This window comes from Carcharodon carcharias, chromosome 2 (genome assembly GCF_017639515.1).
Source record: "Carcharodon carcharias isolate sCarCar2 chromosome 2, sCarCar2.pri, whole genome shotgun sequence".
NCBI lineage: Eukaryota > Metazoa > Chordata > Chondrichthyes > Lamniformes > Lamnidae > Carcharodon > Carcharodon carcharias.
The window spans coordinates 28,922,825-28,946,071 of NC_054468.1; the positions used below are offsets into that span (position 1 = coordinate 28,922,825).

General features: G+C 40.4%; 1 protein-coding gene across 1 annotated transcript in view; it reads left to right on the forward strand.

Annotated features, from left to right (window-relative positions):
- Nucleotides 1-8,346: 8,346 nt before the first annotated feature.
- irs1 (insulin receptor substrate 1) overlaps nt 8,347-23,247 on the forward strand; it is a 59,690-nt gene continuing 44,789 nt past the window's right edge. The window contains exon 1 of the mRNA XM_041177288.1: nt 8,347-11,727. Within this exon, the coding sequence (XP_041033222.1) occupies nt 8,472-11,727 (3,256 nt within the window). The 5' untranslated portion in view covers nt 8,347-8,471. The remainder of the gene's footprint in view (nt 11,728-23,247) is intronic.

Here is a 23,247-nt window from a genome sequence, read left to right on the forward strand (position 1 = left end):
ATATTGTCACAATCCCTCGCTCTTTCTGTCTTCAGTGTTCTGTCCTTTCCAACTGTATAACACACACAGTAACACAGTCTCTGCTCTATAATCAGAGACTGCTTGACCACCAGGATCGGTTTGAAGAATGCCAAACAGGAAACTGTTCCATTCAGAGAGAGCCTTGCTTTCTCTTTGCATATATTCCCAGTCTTCTGAACTGTTGAACAGAAAAACATAGGCTGATACCCAACCAACCCCACTGGAATTGGCTTTCTATTTACCCTTTGCTTCTTAGCTATTCATCCCCATGGCAACCCCAGGTCACATGTGCATTTCTTGGAACCCAAGAAGTCACAATCAGGAAACCAATTAACTCTCTTTCAAAATAATCCCCGGCACATTTTGTTCATAGAGAGACATCACGCAAAAGGAAAAACAAGCTTTCCCCACATCACATTCAGCATAGGTCATCACATGCGGCATAGGCTTGAGGGTCTCAATGTTCTTTTCTTACTTCATACTTGTATTCTAAGGTATTTGTTATGGTTTTTATAATACTGTTCTAACTATTCCCCCTCCAGCCTAAGATTATTTTAAATGCAATACCTGGTATTTGCCCAAAGGATAGAGAATGCAACAAGGAAGGCAAACCTGAGGCATGCTGCACCACTCCCAGTGTGGCAACAGTGGCATGTTGGTCTAAATCAACTGATGAAAACCATTTAATCTCATGTGTAATTTTTAGTGCAGTTTCTTTTCCCCTGAAAATAACCATGACATAGAACTAGATAGCAGTGTGACAACAGAAAAATGTCATTTTAAATTATTGTGTGATGAATTATTCAGTTTATTATTGAGCTATATCTTTCAGTGCAAATATCCATTTGCAAAATATCTTCTTGTCTGAAGCATATAGGGTGAATTGTGTGGGAGAGTAACACTTTAACATGCTTAGCATTAAACTGCATTAACTTTTTTTCTACCTTTATTAAATTGTGCTAAAAATGATGTAGATATTTCTAAAACAAAAATTCCTTTGTGATTTAATGCTAAATTAGTCAGACCACACTTAGAGAGTGTTGTGTAGCATTCTTGTCTCCATGTTATTCAAAGGATATGGAAGAATAAGAGACGTTGCAAAAAAGAATTGGAACGAATAGGATACAACTATCAGGAAAGACTGAACAGGCTCTTTTCTCTAAAAAGAGGAGATTGAGAGGTGACCTTTAAAATTATGAAGGAGTTAGATAGGGTAGAGACGGAGAAGATGTGGAGAGTGGAATTTTTTTTTTCTCTCTCTCTTATGGAGAGTCCGAAACTAGGGACCATAAATATAAGTCACCAATAAATTCAATAAGCAATACAAGAGGAACTTTTTACTCATGGAGTAGTTAGAATGTGGAACTTGCTACCATATGGAGTAATTGAGGTGAATACCATACATGCATTTAAGAGGAAGCTGGATAACACATGAGGGCAAAAGGAATAGAAGAATATGTTGAGGGGAAGGAGGAGGATCTTGTGGATCAGTTGGGTTGAATGGCTTATTTCTGTGCCATAAATTCTGTACTTCTATATATTGTGCCTTGTAATGATCATCTGTTTACAAATGTTCTTTTTCATTCCAGGTAGCATGCCTACTACCTATATTTGCCTTTATAAGTTTGGTGTCCAGATGTATTGAAGAGTTTACTTAACTCTGACTTTTATTGATTAAGAAATCAGGTGAATTGCTAAGGTGGGTAATGCACACCACCAAAGATCAGGAGTTAAGAAGAGAGGTTGAAAGAATCTTGAAACATACTAATAAGAACAGTAAAGTATTCTGCAAATATATCACTGAGAAGGAATTGTCATTGTGTAATGGGACCTCTGAGAGGGGAGGATGGTGCTGATGAGTGATGGGAGTGGGGAGTGTGTGGGCACAAATAACGGGTATAACTGCAACCGTACCTGGGTCTCGAGCTCAAGGGACAAAAACATTATGTTTCCTATTAAATCATTTAAAAAAAAACTCATATAGGTATAGTGTCTCAAATCCGGCTGTCCAAAAACCAGAGTTGTGCAAAAACCAGACAGTTTTAGAATATGCCATGCATCGATTTAATTGAGTAAAGTAAAAAATAATAACTTACCTGGACAATTTGGCTAGGTGCTCCATTGGCGCGGTGTGGTACTGGACCAGGTATCCACTTCACCGTTTACACGCCAGTTTATTCCCACACTCCTAGTGACCCTTGAACCCACCTGGCCTGACTTGGCCCAAACCGCCCATGCTCCGAACCACAGAATCTGAAATCTGGCAAGATCCAAAATCCAGAATGGCCTCAGTCTCAAGGTTGCCAGTTTTTAGATAATCTATAGTAGATTTTGAAATTGAGCTCATTGGCAACAAAGCTCAGTATAAAAGGTTGGGCCCCAGTGATGGTGCCACAAATTTCTCTTCACTATCTTGTTTGGGATACTTGACAAATACTTCACATCTATGTTCACAAAAGACATGGTGGATAGCTGAAATGTGGTGTACAAACACTTTGAAAAAACTTTTGACAGGGTAACACATTAAGAGGTAATTTGAGATAAAGGGATATGCAATTAAGGTCAAGCTAAAATATTCAGAGATTAAAAATCAATTAATTTGTTTTTCAGTGATGTTGGTTGAAGGTAAATATTGTCCAGGCCACTTGGGAGAACTTCCTTGCTCTTCTTTAAATAATGCCGTGGGATCTTTTAGGTCCACGTGAGAGGGCAGACAGGGCCTCAGGTTAAATGTATCATCTGAAAGATGACACTTCCAAAAATGCAGCATCCCCTCAGTACTGTATTGCAGATGGCCTATACACCAGGTTGGCTGTGTAATATGTGTGGCACAGTGACAGTAATATGCATTCACATAACACCTTTAACAAGTAAAAGTATCACCAAACACTTTTTAATGGGGAAGAAAAAGAAATGGATACTAGTACTTGATGGGAGAGACAACTGAAAGTTTGATTGTAGGAATAAACGGTGTGAGAGATGAAAGGCTAGAGAAGGTTGCAATCGTAGGTGTGGAGCAAGAGCATGGAATGGTTTGAAGAACCGCTTAGAGTCTAGGAGACAGTGAACTGGAATTGGATGATGTGTTATGTACTTGATGCACAAAAGGATATAGTGACAAGAGCTTTTAATAAGTTGGAGTTTATTGAGTGTAGGACAGCAGGTGGCAAATTGGTTGTTAGAGAAATCAAATTGAGTGGTGACACAAGTATAGATAGAGATTTGGTGGCAGTGGGAGGCGAGGTAAAGACAGAAGTGGGTGATATTTTGTGGAGATGGAAATAAATAGCCTTGATGATAAGAGGGAGATGAGGATTTATGGCACAGGCCGAATGTCAAGATTTTACTGGCATAAAATGTTCTTAAAGAACGTGGGAAAAATACTTCATAAAATATTTCCTTGCCACATAATCACATATGTATTTCATCCATCCGCAATGTAATATCAATGCTGACAAATAAAACTGCTGACCAACTTCCCAAAGCAATCAACAGCTTCTATCAAGTAAAGTGGAAAACTTCTACTTTGAAGGTGGGGAGATAAAGAGAAAGAAAGATAGAAATAAAGAAAAATAGAAAGGAGACTTGCATTTATATAATACTTTTCAAATCCTAAATATGTCCCAAAGCAGTTCATAGTCAATGGATTACTTTTTGGACTGCATTTATTATCATGTAGGTAAACCTATCAGCACCTTCCCAATATAGCAATGCAATAGGTGACCATTTAATCTGTTTTTGGTGGTGTTAATTGAGGGATAAACATTGACCAGGACATTAGGAGATTTCCATTACTTTTCTTCAATTAGTGCCCTGAGATTTTTTTATGTCCCACCTGAACACACAGAGCCTCAGCTTAATTTCTTATCTGAAAGACAGCACCTTTAACAATGCTGCATTTTTTCAGTTTTGCACTGAAGTGTCAGTCTAGATTATGTACTGAAGTCTTACAGTAAGATCAGAATCCACAGCCTTCTTAGAAATGAGAGTTCTAAGCTGAACCAATTGGAAACCTGTATGAGATTTAGAGTTAAGATGAAATATACGACATGGAAATAGGCCAGTCTGTTTTGATCTTTCTCCTCCTTGAAACAGTTTCCAATTCTTGAAAGTTTCCAAATCCCCTATTATAGAAACCACCTCATTGATATTGTAGGACAGTTTCAATAATAACAGAACAGACAGCAAATACGCAGTTGTTCTGATGTCTGAAATAATTGTTCTAAAGTCACAAACTGTGACTATTTTATTCAATCTCACTACCTTCCTGAAACCACTTCTTTGGCCAGTTAGACATTGGGAGTAAATGCTTTAGCCACTCCGCCACCAATAGCTGTAGTTCTTTTCTGACTCATCCAACAGGTTGTTTGATGTCATTGGAGGCACTGCTACCATTTGATGCCCATTTCAAAAGCACCTATTTTGGTGCTATGTACTGCCTATGAAGTGCTGCTTTGTTTACATTTGTAGTTTTCTACCAAATTTAGATAGGCCATTGCTAATAAAGTGTGCATGAAAATGAGCTATTATTTTTATTGCTTGAGTGGAATGACAATGAGCTGACTGGTACCAACTGGTCTTATGTCATGATGTTGAATGGTTTGGAGTAACTAAAAGTAGCTGCTGGCAGGATTGTTTTACCTCTAAACAATATCTTCAATTGTACATTCCTATACATGGTGTACTTTATCAAATAAAGGCCCTGTGCAACATCTAGAGGAGAAATTGCACTAGGCATATCCTTGGATTGCATGATTGTCTGTTTTCATACTTCTTGTTTCAGTAATTTTATTAGCCTTATGGGATGTGCAATTGCTTTCAGCGGTTTATGTAACATATCTGTTAACCATAATTGAATTGAAATTTCACTATCATTTGACACATTTGTTCACCAGTAATAATATTTGCATTTATTTGGCATCTTTCACAACCTCAAGGCACACAAAAATGTTTTACAACAATGAAGTTCAATATACTTTAAACAAGTAAACAAATCCAATAAAATAAGAAGTGTTAATTAGAAATTTTCCAAAGAGCAACAACTGGCTATCTGGTCAGTGAAAGATTACTAAATGAAAAAATAAAAACGCTCATTCACAATAAAACAATTTCCTTCATTAATCATGTACAATGTACTCTGTAATATACTCTATCCATTCATACAATCTCCTATTTGGGGAAAACAACCTTAAACCTCAGCGAAAATGAAGTTTCTACCTGATTACTATAAGTAATCAAGCAAAACTCCAAAATATTAATCCAAATTTACAACCTGATCTGATTTATTACATTGCTCAGATGACGCATTCATGGTCACAGTAGCACATGACAATGTGTACTGTAATTGATCCTCTGTGCTTAGCTTAATCCGTATAAATTTCAATCTCATTCTTAAAAAGATATTTGTCTTCTTTAGAGTTAATCAGCAATGCATAAATTTGACTTTGCTGAAATTCTATTTTATGGATCTGTTACTCTTTAGGAAGTTTACAGGCTTGATTGAATTCAAGGAGGATGGCTGTTCAGAAAACCAGAATTTTAAACAAATTCTGAATTTTAAACCAAAATTACCTGACATTATCATCTAAGCATTGCAGTCACTTTTAACATAATAAATAAAAATGATAATTATTTGTGACTGGTTTGAAAATGAATTCTGTTGACATGTAATCTTTAAAATGACCTATGTGAAGTTGATTATGTGACATTAATTTGATATTTTTTGTCCTGCAGTGTATTTGTTCCCTTTTAGAAACCTTTACATAATTCTATGCAGCATGATTTCCAACAATGGTAGGAGTGACAACTGCAATTGTATTCAATTTCTCCCCTCCAAAAAATATTACAGACCATTCAAGTGCAAAACTGGTAAAACTGGGGCTCAAAACAGATTAAGAGGTGATGTGAAATTCAGCTAAAAAGTTATTTTTAATTCATACTCGAGGTGCAGACATTGTCAGCTAGATCAGACTAGGTTGTAAATTAATTGCCCATCCCTAATCGCCCTAAAACGGTGGTGGTGAACCACCTTCTTCAACAACTGCAGTCTGCGTGCTCAATCCCACATGCTATTAGGTAATGGGTTGTGCCATGTATACTCGTTCAAATTTTAAAGGGGCACAATAGAATTTCTGCACACGTCCACGTTCACACTGTGAAATGCTTACTCGATTTTTTAAGCGAATACAGTCGAAAATAGTATCAGAAGTTGCGTTTATATGTACTGCAAACGCCAGATTATTTTTACATTCATTTCATCCCAACAAGCAGAACTTCAATTATTTTAGGAAACATTTTAGGAAATTTTAGACAAAATGGGACGTACAATTGGGTTAAAATATTTTTAGAATTTAGGATATTTTAACCATTGAATTTGACATCTTGAAAATTGCTGGTCAACGTTTCAGCATTCAACCAGATATCTGTAGTTTCTGTTGTTTCTTCGAGTCTAGGTCTTTAATGACTCTCAGTAGGTGGCAGTAGAGCGGTGCCAGCATGGTAATATTACACCTTAGCCGCAGCAACATGGCAAGTCAAGCACTGCATCACTTTAAAAGCAGCCAAATGGAAACTCGTTTATATTTTATTATTTTATATTCATTGTTTTCGTGTTGACTCTAGATTTGGTCGTGGTCGGGATGATATGGTGGGGGAATGTGGGGTCGAGGACAATAACGCGGTGATTTTGGTTTTAAGTTGCTTATTTAAAATACAATTTATATCAATATTTCAGAAAGTTTAAAATATCACTCATGCTTTTCTGCATCCCAGCTAGCAGTAAACAAGCAAAGCCCTCCCCCCCCCTCCAATTTCGCTGGCCATCAAACAGAATAATCCAGGGACTCCTGCTTGTCAGCACAGATGTTGTTTACAACGATTCACGGATCGACGAAACATGCTGAGTCTGTGCTTCCTATATCACTGTGTTTATAGGTTTTTGAATTCTAAATCAGTTCTGAATAAATTATTTTATGCAACTCAGCCCCCTCCCCCCAATCAAGGGTAGAGTGTTGGAATTTAATTACTTGTAAACATGCCCGCTCGCCTTTTCCATGCGGCTTCGTGCTCCAGCAGCTGCATTTACACCTGAGTGTGAAATATGTGATATTTACGGAATAGTTTAAAAAAAATACGGGGCAACGTGTTGTTTTTCTTTGCGAATGGCAAGAACATCGTGATGACACCTGGGGTACGTGCAATGCAGAGAAAATTGCGGAGGGTGGGATTTGAATGTTAAACCCGCAGTTCTGCATCACAAACTTGCAGCATTGCTTTTCTCAAGAGATAGAAATATAGACACGTTATTAGTGGTAATATCAATAACGAACTGAAACTGCATCATCTCAAGATGAAAGCTGCGATGTGATTTTAAACATTTTGCTACCCATACCCGCATGAAAGTTGTATCAATCAATTTATTTATTATACACACGCGCGCACACCTATTCCGGGTAGTTCCTTTCTTTAAAAAAAATTGATCCCAATTAGTTTGGTTTATTTTGAGACATATTTGTAAATGGTTTTAAATTTAGCTACACGTGCTTCCTTGCAAAGGAAGAAAACAAATGCATTTTAAAGAAATGAATCCAAATTTGAAGGAAGAATAAAGTACAACTGGAGGGACATTTTATGGCCTTATTAGCTTTATGAATAATAATGAATGGCGGCTACATCTCTCCTTTACTACGTTGCGTAGCTATGGGACTAGCGAGCTTTAGAAGGGGAAGTGGACAAGGGGAGTGGGTGAGTTAGTGTCGGGGGAGGGGGTGGATGATTGACATCTTGTTCGCGCCCGGGGTGGTGGGAGAGAAAGAACGCAACAACATTCCAAAATAGAACGTAAACAAGAGAGTCAATGGCCAATGATCGGCATGAGACAGGAGGAGGGGGGGCGGGGCCGCTGCGCAAGCGAGCGGGTGGTTGGCTTTTGGTGCGCGCGAGCGCTCCCTCCTCCTCCTCCTCTCCCTCTCCCTCCCCTTCCCTTCCCCCGACGTACCCGTGTGCGCGGGCGCGCGGAAGGGAGATAGTGGGACCGATTGAGGACGAGTTGTCAATCGCGGCGTGTGCGCGCGTCACATGCCGAACGGGAGCGAGCCGGCGCGTGGAGAGGAGAGGAGGAGAAGGAGGAGGAGGAGGAGGGGGGATTTTTTTTTTACTCACATCGAGCTGCGCGCTTCTTGTGGCTCGGTATTGGAGGCGGAAAAATTAATAGGCGGTTTTTCAAAAAAAAATTTAATAGAACTCCGTAAAGTAATCCCAAGTGCGCCGTGTTGTTTTTTTTCCCCTTTTTTTGTCGGTGGGAGAGTAGCTGTTGTTTCACCCCCCCCCCACCACCCCAAACCACCCACCCACCCCTTCTCTCCTCTGTATTTGTTGGGTAATTTAATTTAATTTTTGAATCCTGTCAGGGTGTCCGTTCCCTCTCTCTCTCTCTCTCTCTCCCTCACACGATGGCGAGTCCGCCTGAGCCCAGCTCACCGAGCGCCGAGAGCTTCTCGGACGTGAGGAAGGTGGGTTACTTGAGGAAACCCAAGAGCATGCACAGGCGCTTCTTCGTGCTGCGGGCGCCGAGCGAGCTGGGGCCGGCCCGGCTCGAGTACTACGAGAACGAGAAGAAATGGAGGCACAAGGCGGGCGCTCCCAAGCGCTCGGTCCACCTGGAGAGCTGCTTCAACATCAACAAGCGGGCCGACTCCAAGAACAAGTACCTGGTGGCCCTCTACACCCGGGACGAGTACTTCGCCGTGGCCGCCGACTGTGAGAGCGAGCAGGAGATCTGGTACCAGGCGCTGCTGGAGCTGCACAACCGGGGCAAGGGGGCCGAGGAGCGGGGCGAGCGCGACGGCGGGGCCCCCGCCGCCGCCACCGCCGGCCTGGCGGCGGGGGAGGAGAGCTACGGGGAGGCCAGCCCCGGGCCGGCTTTCAAGGAAGTTTGGCAAGTGGTGCTGAAGCCCAAAGGCTTGGGGCACACCAAGAACCTGGTGGGCATCTACCGGCTGTGCCTGACCCACAAGACCATCAGCCTGGTGAAGCTCAACTCGGAGGCGGCGGCCGTGGTCTTGCAGCTGATGAATATCCGGCGCTGCGGCCACTCGGAGAATTTCTTCTTCATCGAGGTGGGCCGGTCAGCGGTCACCGGCCCGGGGGAGTTTTGGATGCAGGTGGACGACTCGGTGGTGGCGCAGAACATGCACGAGACCATCCTGGAGGCGATGAAGGCGATGAGCGAGGAATTCCGACCCCGCAGCAAGAGCCAGTCGGCCTCCAGCTCCAACCCCATCTCGGTGCCCCTCCGAAGGCACCTCAACAACCCGCCGCCCAGCCAGGTCGGGTTGAGCCGCCGGTCGCGGACCGAGAGCATCACCGCCACCTCGCCGGCTGGCAAGCACAGCTCGTTCCGGGTGCGGGCCTCCAGCGACGGCGAGGGTACCATGTCCCGACCGGCCTCTGTGGACGGCAGCCCGGTCAGCCCGAGTGCCACCCGGACCCATTCCCACCGACACCGAGGTGGCTGTAGGCTGCACCCCCCCCTCAATCACAGCAGGTCTATCCCCATGCCATCCACACACTGTTCCCCGTCAGCTACAAGTCCCGTCAGTTTGTCCTCCAGCAGCACCAGTGGCCACGGATCCACCTCCGACAGCCTTTTCCCTAGGCGTTCCAGCGCCTCCATCTCAGGCTCACCTAGCGATGGGGGGTTCATTTCTTCAGATGAGTACGGATCTAGCCCTTGTGATTTCAGGAATTCCTTCAGAAGCGTCACTCCCGATTCCTTGGGACATACTCCTCCTGCAAGGGAGGAGCAGGAGTTAAATAATTACATCTATATGGGGAAACATTCTAGCCTGGCTCCAAGTTGTCAGAACAGGGGGAGTCAAAGGTGGACTCCGACCAAAGCTGAAGATACAGACTCAGATAAGGGGTTTAGGAAGCGGGCTCATTCATCAGGTACTTCACCACCCACAGTGATGCACCAAAAGACCTCTTCTCAAACTTCCACTGCCTCCTTTGAGGAATACACAGAGATGACACCATCTTACCCTGGCAATCGTTTATCATCCAGTAAAAATTCTGCTTTTGTACCTACTCACTCATATCCTGAGGAGTGTTTAGATCTTCAGTTGGGAGAAGGTAGGCGTTACAGCCAAATGGATGATGGTTATATGCCAATGTCACCTGGAGTTGCTCCTATACCCAATAAAAATGACTATATGCCAATGAGCCCAAAAAGTGTTTCTGCCCCACAGCAGATTATTAACCCACGCCAGCATTCTCGAAAAGATGGTTATATGATGATGTCACCTAGTGGCAGTTGCTCACCAGAAAATGTGAACTATGGAAAAATATGGACTAACGGAGGGAATTCTAAGCTGTCTGTTGAGAGTAATGATGGGAAATTGTCATGTAGTGATTACATAAATATGTCCCCTGCAAGTTGCTCAACAACAAGCACTCCACCAGACTGCTTCTTCAATCCAGTTGAAGAACCTCATAAACCTGTTTGTTCGTACTTCTCTCTGCCTCGCTCCTTTAAACATGTACATAGAAAAAATGATGAGTCCCCTTTACGAATTGCTGTAAATTCAGGCCGCCTGTTGTATGGTGAAGATTCTTCTTCTTCTACCAGCAGCGATAGTTTAGGAGGACAAGATGGCGGGCATCATACAGTTAACCCTGTTAAAAAAGAATTGTATGTACCGATGAAAGGTAAACTTGTACGACCCACTAGGCTGTCACTTGATAATACTAAGGCAAGTACACTGCCCAGAACACGAGAGCATCCCCTTCCTCCAGAGCCAAAAAGCCCAGGCGAGTATGTAAATATTGAATTCAGTGATAAAAACTTTTCTTCTAGTTCATTATCTCTCATTGAGCCCTCTTCAGCTGGAGGCATTCATCCTGTTCGACAAAGGCCATCCATGTCAGAATACATGAACATGAATTTAAGAATAGACGCATCCAAATTTGGTTATGTATCAAAACCCGCAGTGGACGTCACCAGCTCTGTAACTGCCTGCACATCCAGCACTTGCAGAAAAGATAGAGGGCAGGCTAGCTGTGATTATGTTAGTATGCAGCTAGTTACCACCTGCCCAGACTTACTGGAATCATCAGTGAGTAACTATACAGAAATGACAGTTGGTGGAGGTATAACGTCTTCCATATCCGTTCTACCTCGGGCAGAAGAGAGCTCTTTGAACACTGTTTCTGATGTAGTGGCTGGTCCTATGATGGACCAGATTTCCGGGAGGAGTGCCTTTACTGTGCTTAATCTTGTCCCCAATCGGAACCAAGGTGCCAAAGTTATCCGTGTTGATCCTCAAGGAAGAAGACGACATAGTTCGGAGACTTTCACTTCCACAGCCAACGTGACTGGCATGACCCTATCTTATGTTGATCACATTAAACGACATAGTTCAGTGTCCTTTGAAAATGTGTGGCTTAACAAACCAGGAGATTCTCTGGCTTCAAGTGCCAAAGACCAGCCAAATGATGCCACGGTGCAGAATGATTGTGAGAATGTTATGAATTACATTGATTTGGACTTGGTAAACGATTTTAACAACAAAGACTGGACCTCCTCTCAGCATGTAACCGCTCATCAACCTCATGGAAGTACTTCTGGTGGTGATGATGATCTGAATTCATATGCAAGCATCACCTTTCAGAAGCCAGATGAAATCAGTAAGCCTACAGAAAGGGAAGGTAAGGGCACAGATCTAAATGCTAATAGTCATTTCACTAATTTCTAATATTTTGCTTTATGACCTTTTTGTTCTTTATTCAACATTCAAAATTCCATGTTTTGTCATTGCCTACAAAAATGCATTTCTGTATTCTGTACATGAGGGCACAAAAAAGTTTACAGTAGAATGTTAGCTGCTGAAGTGGCTTTATTAAACAAAACTTAAATGGTTTCTTGTAAAATTTGGAATCTTGATTGAATAATTTATGAAATTAGGATTCTTAAATGCATAATTTTCAGATTGTCATGGGGAAATATGTATCTAAATTTAAAGCTTTATTTACAGTACGGTCACTTCTTGAGTACCATCCCTTGTTCAATCTGTATGAAAGCTTGCATACCTGCAGTTCCACTAAATGGATTCCACTAAATAGCTTGGTTGTGGGTTGTACTTCATCACCATTGTCAACATCCTTCCATTTACATAAGATGATGGACCTGCAGCAGATCAGGTTCGTTGGGGAAGAGGGGTAGCTTCGTAAGGTGAGTTTTTGCTCATTGCCGAATAGATCAATCCCTGAGAGTTAGTTTCTGCCTCAAGTGCTGCATATGAAGTGGTTATCGGGTGTCATTGTGGGTTGTTTTCGGTGTTGATACCTGGTGCTAAGCCTCTCTAGCCACTGATTGTCATGGTAGCGCATGTTGGCCCATAGGTGATGTTGGCATTTTCCTCCTGTCAGCTAGTGTCTTCCAAGTGCCGGAATTGATGTTTAGGGCCTTCATGTCACACTTGCAAGTATCCTTAAAGCAGAGCTTTGGTCGTCTGGCTCCAACTATATCGCCATACAGAAAATCCTTTGGTATGCAACTGTCTTCCATCCTGCAAACATGCCTGAGACAGTGAAGTTGTCTCTGCTTAATGAGTGCCAACATACTTGGGAGCTTTGCAGTTGAGAGGACTGCCACATTTATGATTTTGTCCTATCACAAGATGCCCATATTGCGCTGCAGACAGTGAAGCTGAAAGCTGTTGAGCTTCCTTTCTTGATAGGCTATATATAAAAAAAAACTGATCCTGAAGATTATTTACTTAATTTCAGTATTCTGTTGGGCTCCATCTAATTCTTGTCTGGAAATAAAGCAATTTTCCAAATGTTATTGCTGTAGAATACATTTCTCCCAAGAGCTAAGATTTATATTTTTTTACGTGCAAATCCTGCCTTCTGAATTGAGCAGGAGAAACATGAGCTTCCAGGATTGGTTGCTTTGGTTGCAGGAATTGTTTTGCAATTGAGAATATGCATTTTCCAGTTCGGTCTATTAATGGAATTTTGAGTACTCAGCAAGAGTTGGTTTTGAATTAGTCAATTCCAATGAGAGTTGCTATTTTGGAGCCCCTGGTGTGAAAGGTGAACAGCATTATGTTAAGGGCCAATGTCCTTGGCTTATCAGTTTAGCTACATGATCAACATTACAGAGTTTGTAAGGAGCTATAGAAGATTTTGATAATTAGAAAGCAAGACCTGGTAGTTCCAATCGTCACTCCCTGTGACTTGGCAGGAACACAGTAGAGCCTTGTAGATTTACTTGTATCATGCTTATAAAAATAGTGAAATGTCTGCAACATTTATTGAATATTTTGGAGAAATCTATGGAGCCACTGAGCTGCCTTCATGGTTTGGCAGACTGTTATTTCACCACAAATACACGTCACTTAACCTATTTTGACAACTGAAGCAGCATTACTGTAGCAAAATAAGTTGCCTGTTTAGCAAATGTGAATTAAGAGGTTTCCTGAATCCATACATTTCTGTGATGCAACGATTGAAGGGAGGATAGGCTTCAAGAATGCATCATTGAAAACATAAACCGGGACACAGTTGAAGTTTTTGTAAAGTAACTCATATCTTCTGGAGAGATTTCAAAGGATACTTTTGGAATCTAAAGCGTGCATATATTAATGCATGTGGATCGTGGACTACATTTAATGAGGAAGATTGTTATTTGTGAAGAAGAAACTCAGGAGTAAATTTTTCAGCACTGTGTGATGAAGCTAGCATGAGGAGATGCTGGGGTAGAAATTGCACACGTTTGGTTTGTACTGACACCAGAATTGAGTGAATGCCTCATAACAGGAGTTACAATGGGATGTCTGTGTGGAAATCTGAATAGGGGAGTGCAGAAAGGAGGAACGAATATCCAATCCATTGGTGTACTATAAATCTTCTAATAAAATTGTTTCTTCTGAAAGGTAATAGGCAGAAAATGCTCTAATACAATTATAAGATTACTGCTTTTCTGAGTTATCCCAACACATGAATGTCAAGTTGGAAAAGGCTGCCATATGTGGATAGTTAATGTCATCCGTTGCTTCATCCTTTTGTCTGTTAAGGACAAAAACAATGAATTTTCTCTGGTCATGCTGCACGGATAGATTATGCACTCATGAACAGTGTTGTCTACTGGAAGAAGAATAGATCTAAGATATGATTGTGACGCTGCATAATTGTCATTTCCACAGGCAGGTATGAATTAAATGTTTCTTTAAGGGGTGGTGAGGGAAGAAGCATAATGTATACAACATGTGCCTTGTACATTAAAACAGTGCTGACCTGTGCTTTAGCCCTGCTTGGTGACTGGTAAGAACCCAATGTGTGTGAAGAGGTCAGTACCATAAAATACGTAAATTATAGATTACATTGTATCAGAGAAAGATACTGATTGTTTTTCTACAGCCTCATTGTTTAACCTTGCATGAAAGGTATTTCATTCTTTTGAAGATGTAAAGAATAAACAAAAGCTTAAATGATCTTTGGGATAAGGAAAATAATGGAAGAATTTTAAATAGGCGTAAGCTTTAATTAAAGCCATGTATCATTTTTGGACTGGGAAATAGTGTGCACCAAAGCATTCTGCAAAAGATTCCAAACTGGATGCAAGGTAATAGAACCAGATCCATGTAGCCAGGCATTAAATAACTGTAACTGAGAATCTCAGTTTTTGAGAGTTTCCTTCACAATCAGTGTGTAACTATGGTCCAGTTTGTTTTCAGTAAGTATTCTAGGTTAAAGACCACGTGTATTGAATAAATTAAGCTGTTGATATAAGGATTTCCTGCAGATAAAACAAATATGAAGCCTGCATAACTGATCATTTTTGGCAAAAACAACCATGATATCAATGGTGAGAGTTTTTCATATTTTTAAATATTCTGCGAATTGGCAGCCTTCTCAAAAGTACCTGTAATTCTAATTTTAGGGCTTGGCTTCAGTTCTGAAGAGATTACACCATTCCATAACTGTGTAGGTCATTGATAGCTTTTAAATCAGAAGGAGTTTGATAGCAATGGGAATTGTTAGAAGGTTTGCAAGGAAAAAATCTCCATTTACTCTTTCCTTTTAATTTCACTCTGAAAAATGATTTGTTTAAAGGGCATCTGTTTTGTTCACTGGATTTGTATTTATGATAATATGTTTTATATGCTGGTAAGCACTGTAACACTCCAAAGGGCTTCTTTCATCAGTATTCCCTGCGCCTTGTACATTGCATTGCTGGTCACTGATGCCCTTTATCATGTGGATTTGCTTCATAGAATAATTCTGGAGAAATTGTGGTTATTAATTGCAAATGCAGCTTACTGAGCCATTTTGTTCGTAAAGAAGCCTCACATTTATATACACATATATGTGTGTGTTTGTGCACATTTGCATGCTTGTTTGTTAAGGCAAGGTTGCTAACATCTATATAGTCAAATCTTCTAACATCTTCCTGGAGGATATAATTTTGTCCTATCAACAAAATGTTTTTAGATGAGAAAAACCTTTGCTAAAATCTTTTCCCACTCACTATTATTGCTGGTTGGACATTTTATCCTAATAAATCAAAGTATGCTATTTGATAGGCAAATCTGCATTCCTAAAATTATCTGAATTCTTTGAGGACATGACTTTAATTTGAAGGAGGGGGTTGAATTTAAGGAGTGGTTACTGCATGTAACAGGAGTACTCTTTGTGTGATTGCATAGTATCTTCACAGTAGCTGCCTCTTTTTATCTCTCTAACTTTTTTCCTCCTCCAGCATCTCTTCTCCCCCCTCCCACTTTCACAATTTCTAATTGGATTAAATTGTTTTTAATTAAATGTTGCAACCTCAGTGCAAGCATAAATACCTAACTTTCCAGTGATTCTAAATTTTTATCAAGACTAAAATAATTGGATCATTTGTGAGGTATTAGTAACTGCTATGTAATCCACACTCATTCTGTTTGTAACTACTTTTGAAATTGATTTTCTTATTGCTGCCATAGTGTTTTCTATGTAGTCCTTTATCCACCATAACATAGGGGCTGCCATTTTGTCCAAAAATGGTGTAGAGCTTGACCTAAATAACTTAAATTGAGATTCCAGCAGTAGTCAGGTCATCACCTAACTAGGAAAGCCATCAAGACTGTGGGAAGTAGTGAAGTAAAACGGATGGGGGAAATCCTAAGTACATCTGACAACTTTTGAAGAAAAGTATGAAGGGTGTGAAATGCAGCTGTCAGAGAAATTTTAAGATATATTTTACTTTCAAAACAGTGAAGCCAGTCTTTAACCGGTATTTCCTTTGGTAGAAAAATGTTTCCAGCTGTGTTACATCTGCCTATTTTTTCTTTGTTCCACAATAAATGAACATTGTGGGGGTCAGGGATTAATTAGACATTTTTGTCAAGGGAAGGAGATGAATCTGCTTCCAGATGCTCTTTCACAAGAGATTCAGACATTTACTTCTGTTTTCCATTTAGGCCCTAACTTAAATTGTCCCTAAAACCAATAAATATTTTATGAACAAATGTATACTTGTATTCTAAATGTGGGGAAAAAAGCACCTAAATCAGTTAGGCACATGAATAAAAATGTATACAGCTAGGTGGAAGAGGAAGAATAGGTACACATCTGAGAATGGAGTTAGGGATGGAAAAGGAAGGAGTATCCAAAGATGAATTACAGAAGAAAGTTATTTTATTAGGGGTGTGAAAGGGGCTGTGAGACTATTGTTGCAATATTCTGTTGTACAGTAGATGTCTGAAAACCTTGAAACTTCTACACTGGTAAATTTTGACAGTCTTTGAAGTATGACGAGAAAATCTTGGTTTTCAAGACTTTTTTGATAAACCTCCGTGTTTTAAATTATTAAGAACCCAAGAAAGAGGTCTTGAGCACTTTTTAAAACTCACTTTGACAATGAAGTGAAGTTATACACTCCATCAGGCATATCGGGTGAGGTGGGGGGTGTGGTATCTGACACCACTGTAATTTGCTCAGCAACCACCTCCTTGTGGAATGTGCCTTTGCAAAGAAGGTCTGGAGAGAGATGCAGTGGTTTTTGTCGAGGTTCATCCCGAGCAGTTCAATGACACAGGACTCTGCTCTATTGGGCTGTTCCCAGGGGCGCACACCGAGACAAATATCAACTGCAGCTGGAGGATCATCAACTCCATGAAAGACACTCTTTGGTCTACCTGACAATTGTTGGTCTTCCAGCGCAAAGAGTTGTTCCCGGCTGAGTGTTGTAGACTGGCACATTCTAAGATCTAGCACTATGTGCTGAGGGACGCACTAAAGCTTGGGGCAGCTGCTGCAAAGGCAAAATGGGGAAAGGTCGCGGTCTAAGGCCTTTCAGCCACAGTGCACTGAGAATTGTATAGCCCCCTCAGGCTGCATGACTCACATTGAATGTATGCAGCGAATATTACATGTATCACAATTGTATTGAAGCACTTCAGAATGCAATGTGATCTATGTAGACAACTTAAATACCATTGCCCTGTCTGACTGTTATGGCCATTTTGAAATGTCTGTAATATTCCTTTGATTGTATTAAAGCACCTCAGGGTGTGACATGATCTTTGTGGAAAATTTGAATATTATTGCACTTTTTGTGATGGCCATTTTGAAATGTTTTGTAATGTTCTTTCAGATATTTTATGAATAAAGTATATTTTTTTTTAAAAAAATTAGGATCCTACAGTTCTTTTGGCACTTATTTAATTAGGAGCACAAGGCAGTAGTATCTGTGTGCCATTTCCCAGAATTTATGCTTCCTTATCTTGCCTATGCTGTCAGTTTTACATTGCTGTAAAATGCAAACTTTGTCACAGCAACTCCAAAGTGATTGTAGGACAAACAACAACCTGTCAAGAACATCACATTGTTTGAGGGGTATGGGATCGATGGGGAAACTATAGTTTTTGAAGAGAGATAAAGGCAAATGAATGATCTTTCAAACTGAGCCGTGCAAGAAAAATCTTGGTGTCATAAACCTTCCCTTTGGAGGTCGAGTCAACCACTTTTTCTTTTGTAAGACCTTATCCTGTGACTCATTTAAAAAAGAACAGCTATTTTCATTAATATCTCTTCCTAATTCATATGTTCATATGTATATCTCTTTTTTTGTCTTAAAACCTGTTTCTAGCAGTTTGACCCTGGAATACTGGAGGGGAAGTGGGTAGATTGTCAAGAATACACTGAGAATGGTACAAGAGAGAAGTTTGCTGATAATGATAGGACTTTTTTTACAAACATTTTTGCAACAGCAAAATCTTGACAGCAAGCATGTCTCTGCAGGAAGGTCTTTTTCTTGAAGCAGGTGCTTAGTTGTATGTGATAGGGGAAGTGACTCATGGAGCCTTTGAACTGGATCAGGAATGTGTCTGGGGAGAAGAGACTGAATGATTGTTTGCTGCTGCAAGCCTCAGGGTCTGAAACTGGCGGGGAGGAATGTTATTGTGTCTTTTAAAGCAGGTTTTGCACGTCTTTATGAGGTAGGGCCCCTGCGGAGTACCCTACAGTACCCGGCATAACAGTGGCTGACTGCCCATCCTGATCTGATTGGATAGCAATTGTTTGCCTAGCCGAGAGGTGAGGGGCCACTGGAATATTCCACATTACATCTACTCTGGCCACCAAGTGGAGCTCACAAGATAGAGCTCACAAGATAGTAAGAGGAGTAGCTCTAAATGTTGTTAGATTCTTCACTAGAAATTGGGCTGCACAATGTGACTAGGGTGCAATAAATTATTCACCACACTCTTGATGATCAAGCTGCTCAATGTTTATAAATTTGTTCTTCTCATTAAGAAATGTAGCCAGCAGAAAAGTTAGGAAATAATTCTACCCCACTGCACAAAAGTGTGGAACTCTCTCCCACATACTGTGGTAAATGCTAGTTCAGTTAATTTTGAATTGGAGATTGGTAGTTTTTTTAGCTTATAAGATATGAAGCTAAGGCCAGTAAGATAGAGTTAGAATATAGATCAGCCATGATCTCTGAATAGTGGATGAAGCGTGAGGTGCTTAATGGCCTACTGCTGTTCCTATGTGCCTTTAAGAATGTTGGGCTCCGCTTTTGCAAGGGGGACTCGCTGGCAGAAAATGTTGTGACTGAGTGACTTATCCTGTCAGAATTCTAGATGTACAATTTCATATAATAGCAGTGCAATTGGAATAGTGCTTGTTTGCATTTCACATGTAGGGGACAGGGAGGAGCACATGTCAATTGTTGGCTACACTTTGTAATGGTGTTAAAGCACTTTCAAACTACAAGTGACAAAATTACGAATCGAAATTAGACAGTGTTGGTCTGTTATCATAAACATTTATTCTAATTTTAATATATTGTCATATTTTGAAATTTTGAACTATTATTAAATTGAAGATACTTTATAATACAAAAATAGAATACCTATTCTTCCAGCCCCAAAACCCTCCTAATATATGCTATCTTCCAATTCTGGCCTCGAGCAGATCCAAGTTTGACCATTCCATTGGCACCCATGCCTTGAGCTGCGGAAGCCTAAATTCTGGAATTACGTGCCTAAACCTCTCCGCCCCTCTTCCTTTCTTTCGTCCTTAAAACCTACCTCTTTCATCCAGATTTTGGCCAGTTGCTCTAATATCTTAAGTGGCTTGGTGTCAATTTTTGTCTGATAGCACTCTGGTTATGTGCCTTGGGATAGTTCACAATGTTAGAGGCTATACAAATAAATGTTTTTATTAGAGTTGCTTTTAAATATTGAGTTTTTAAAGCAGAGTATATTCACAACTTCATAAACTTGAAACAAAAACAGTAGGTGATTAAAATGGTAATGAGCTATCATTGTTTCATTATAGACTGTGAATAATAAGCAAATTGTTTTAGGCATCAATAGATGTCCCATCTTCATTATGTTGTGATGTTGTTCCCCAGCCTCTGCAGTGTGCAATTCATCATTCTTGGTGATTTCAATTGTCATTGCAATCACTGATCATTTCGTTGCACCCATCAACACCACATTCCCTTTCCAATCCCAATTTTTTTCTGTCTGCCTTTGAAGGGGCTGGGAGAGACTTTCTTCTCAAGATAAACCTACATCTCCCTAGGCTTCTCCTTACCCTCCCCAAGCTTTATTTCATCCATCACACCTACTGCTTACTCCCTTGACCCCATTCCAACTAAACCTGCTGACCACCCAGCACCTCTTTCTGGCTCAATGCTTACCAAAATTTGTAAATAGTTTTGTATCCTTAAATACTGTCCACTGCTCTTTCAGAATCGCTGCCATCATTCTCAGAAGAAACACCCTTGGCTCCCTATCCAGCATCAGCCATATCTCAGTGGTTAGACTCCCACCTTTGAATCAGAAAGTTGAGAGTTCAAGTCCCACTCTAGGACTTGGGCGCAAAAGTCTAACAGTCCTGTCTTGCCTTTGCTCTGCCATTGACAGTAGGAATGCCTTCATCCACTGAACCCTAGCTCTAGAAATCGCTTCCTTTTACTGTCTGCTTTAGCAGCTGCTTTTTTTCCTTTATGAACCTCCGTAAAGCCCATTCCTTTAACCAAGCTTTTTATTACCCCTCCTAATATCCCCTCCTTGGTTCAGCAACCATTTTTTAAATACAGTATGTGCAGTACTTAGGCACATTCTTGTAGAGTAAAGGTGCTACATGAAATGCAGTGTTGTTGTAAGGTGCTCCAGACTATTTATAGGAATGGCTAACACTGCAATACCCAAGAGAAGGATTAAGGCAAGGTTCTAAACTTCCAAGAATACATACAAGGTGTTTGAGAATTTCTGCAGCAATGTGTTGACAGAGTGTATGTTTCATTCTACAATGGAATTACTGGTCCATTAACCAGTCATACATTTGAGATCAGTATTAACATTTTGTGTTGGTGTTTATTTGAAGTTCTGTTAAAAGAGATTTACTTTTAAATTCACAATAACTGTACTGAGGCAGGTGCATAAGTATTTTTACGCTTTAAAACATTATTAGCAAATCAGTTCAGCTTTTTCAGCTTTCGGTTGGTGTCAATTGGCACTTAATTTTGTTGATAGTAACTTTATATAAGTGACCCATAACATTAGAATTGTTTGCAAAATGAATTGCTCCACCAGCAAATGACAGGTCCTTCAGGAGTCTCAACAGGTACATTTCTTAATATTTCAAATTAATGCCATTTTTATAAATTTGTTGTACCCTGACACTCTAATACAAATTGAGAATAATTTGGGTAAAAATTGGATCACGTGCAGTGATCAACCATCTACTTTTTTGCAGGCCACTATTTTTTATATTACCCACAAAGATGTATTTTGTAATACTGATTAACTCTGATACAAGTTTATTTCCACACTTGTTGAAACATAATTTTATTTGTTTGACAGTTGACATGATGGGAATTGTTTCTTACAGATTGGATCAGATTCCTGCTTTTCTAATTAGGATTCTGAAATGGCAGTAATTTTAGACAGGGAGAGGGAAATAAGAGAAACAAAACAAGCGCTAAGCACACGAGGGAAATCACAACTATTTTAATCCCTTCAGATACACCTTGGTGAATATATTAAGAGTTTAAAAAATTGGGCTTTCTTTTGTATTTATATGTAAAGTACAAATTAATTTACTTGCACTGCTGCCAGACAGATGCATTTGTAGACTCTAATGTGTGGTATCTCATATTAAAAATAATATTGATCGTATCTGTTTCCCATACATTCCCTTTTCATTCCAGTGATTGTATATTATATCAATATCTAGACCAGGTGAGATGCTCTTACAAGGAATCTTGGCAATTATTCTGCACTGTGGTAAGAGGAATGAAAGAGGAAAGTCACCCAACTAAAATGACAACAGTTCTAAATAAACTTGTCCAGCTGTGCAAATGTTGAATAGCATCAGAACTACTGTTTAAATACTTTGTTGTGATGTTAGTGAGCGTGAGAAGGAAAAAGGGAGGCAAGTGGGTAATATTTTGGTGGCATTTCTGCACATTAAACGTCGAATGAAATTAGCAGATATTGCTCACTAGTTGTCTGCTTCCCTGCTTGGCTGTGTTGCCCAGCTGCTATGATGATTCACTGTCATATTTGCTTAGATTTTCTAATGGTCTGGCATTCTTGCTTTTGTGTGGCTGCTCGCAGTCACTCAGAGATCAATTGTAACCTTACCCCCTGTTGGGAATCAGGCAAGTGGGCAGTTTTAAAAAAAAAGGTAGTTCATTACCTGCACAGATCCCAACTGTTTCAGATATTAACTTGCAATCTTGAAGTAGACGGGAGACTCAATTTGTGCACACATGAGTCCTGTTATGCTAATAAGACTGGAGACCTGAGCAAGGAAGCCACTAGGGTCACCTGGACTTTACTGAAAGGAAGAAGTAGGCCTGCAGCTGTTCTGAATGAAGACAGAGGTGGTTCTTCAATTAAGTTTAAAATGTTTTGTTGTGCGACCAGGAAGAGCAGGAGTGTTCTTTGGGGCTCCCCAAGGAACGTTCTGGTCTTCCCTATGCTTGAAACTGCCCTCAAGACCCTGCTAAATCTTTACTCCTTCCCACCATTAACCTGGAAGCTGACAGACAGTCGAAGGTTGCTCAAGATTGGCCTGCCAACAGCCGTATTGCACTCTCTTCACATGCAGGAAGTGGACTGATGACATTTAATTGAAGCCTAGCGGTTAACATCGCTGTGGCCTCCTGCCATGTGTGCTGGGTGGGAAATAAACTTTGCACAGAGCTTTGCTGCTGAAAACCCTTTTCACTGTCTGTGTACTGACTTGTCTCTCACTGTTGTTCTGTTTTCTCTCTGCCACCCCAGAATTCAAAACAGATCAGAGTGCTCTGCATAAGAGTTTCGCAAATTGTACATGAGCGTAGGATTCTGGAGTCAAAGAGACCTTATGTAGAAACAAATTACATTTCATTAATTCAAACCACATTTTCTAGATTTTTTTTGTTTGTTGCACTAGCCATTGGTTTGAAACCCTTCTAACACAGGATCTGCTGATTTCACAGAGCTCTTGGAGTCAGTTGTTGCTGTCCTTGTTTCAACTTGATTCCCAGCCTTGCTTGGCACTGTATTGAGTGCTGGTTAAAGGCCAGTACAAACACACTGGGGACTTGGGAGTGGGTTAGTATATCATGCCGTAAGTGAAAAGTAAAAGGTTGGAGAATGAAGGTGGATTTTGAGGCAAGTGGAAAAAATAGAATAGCACTATAAGTTGAAAGGATGTGGAAAATTAACT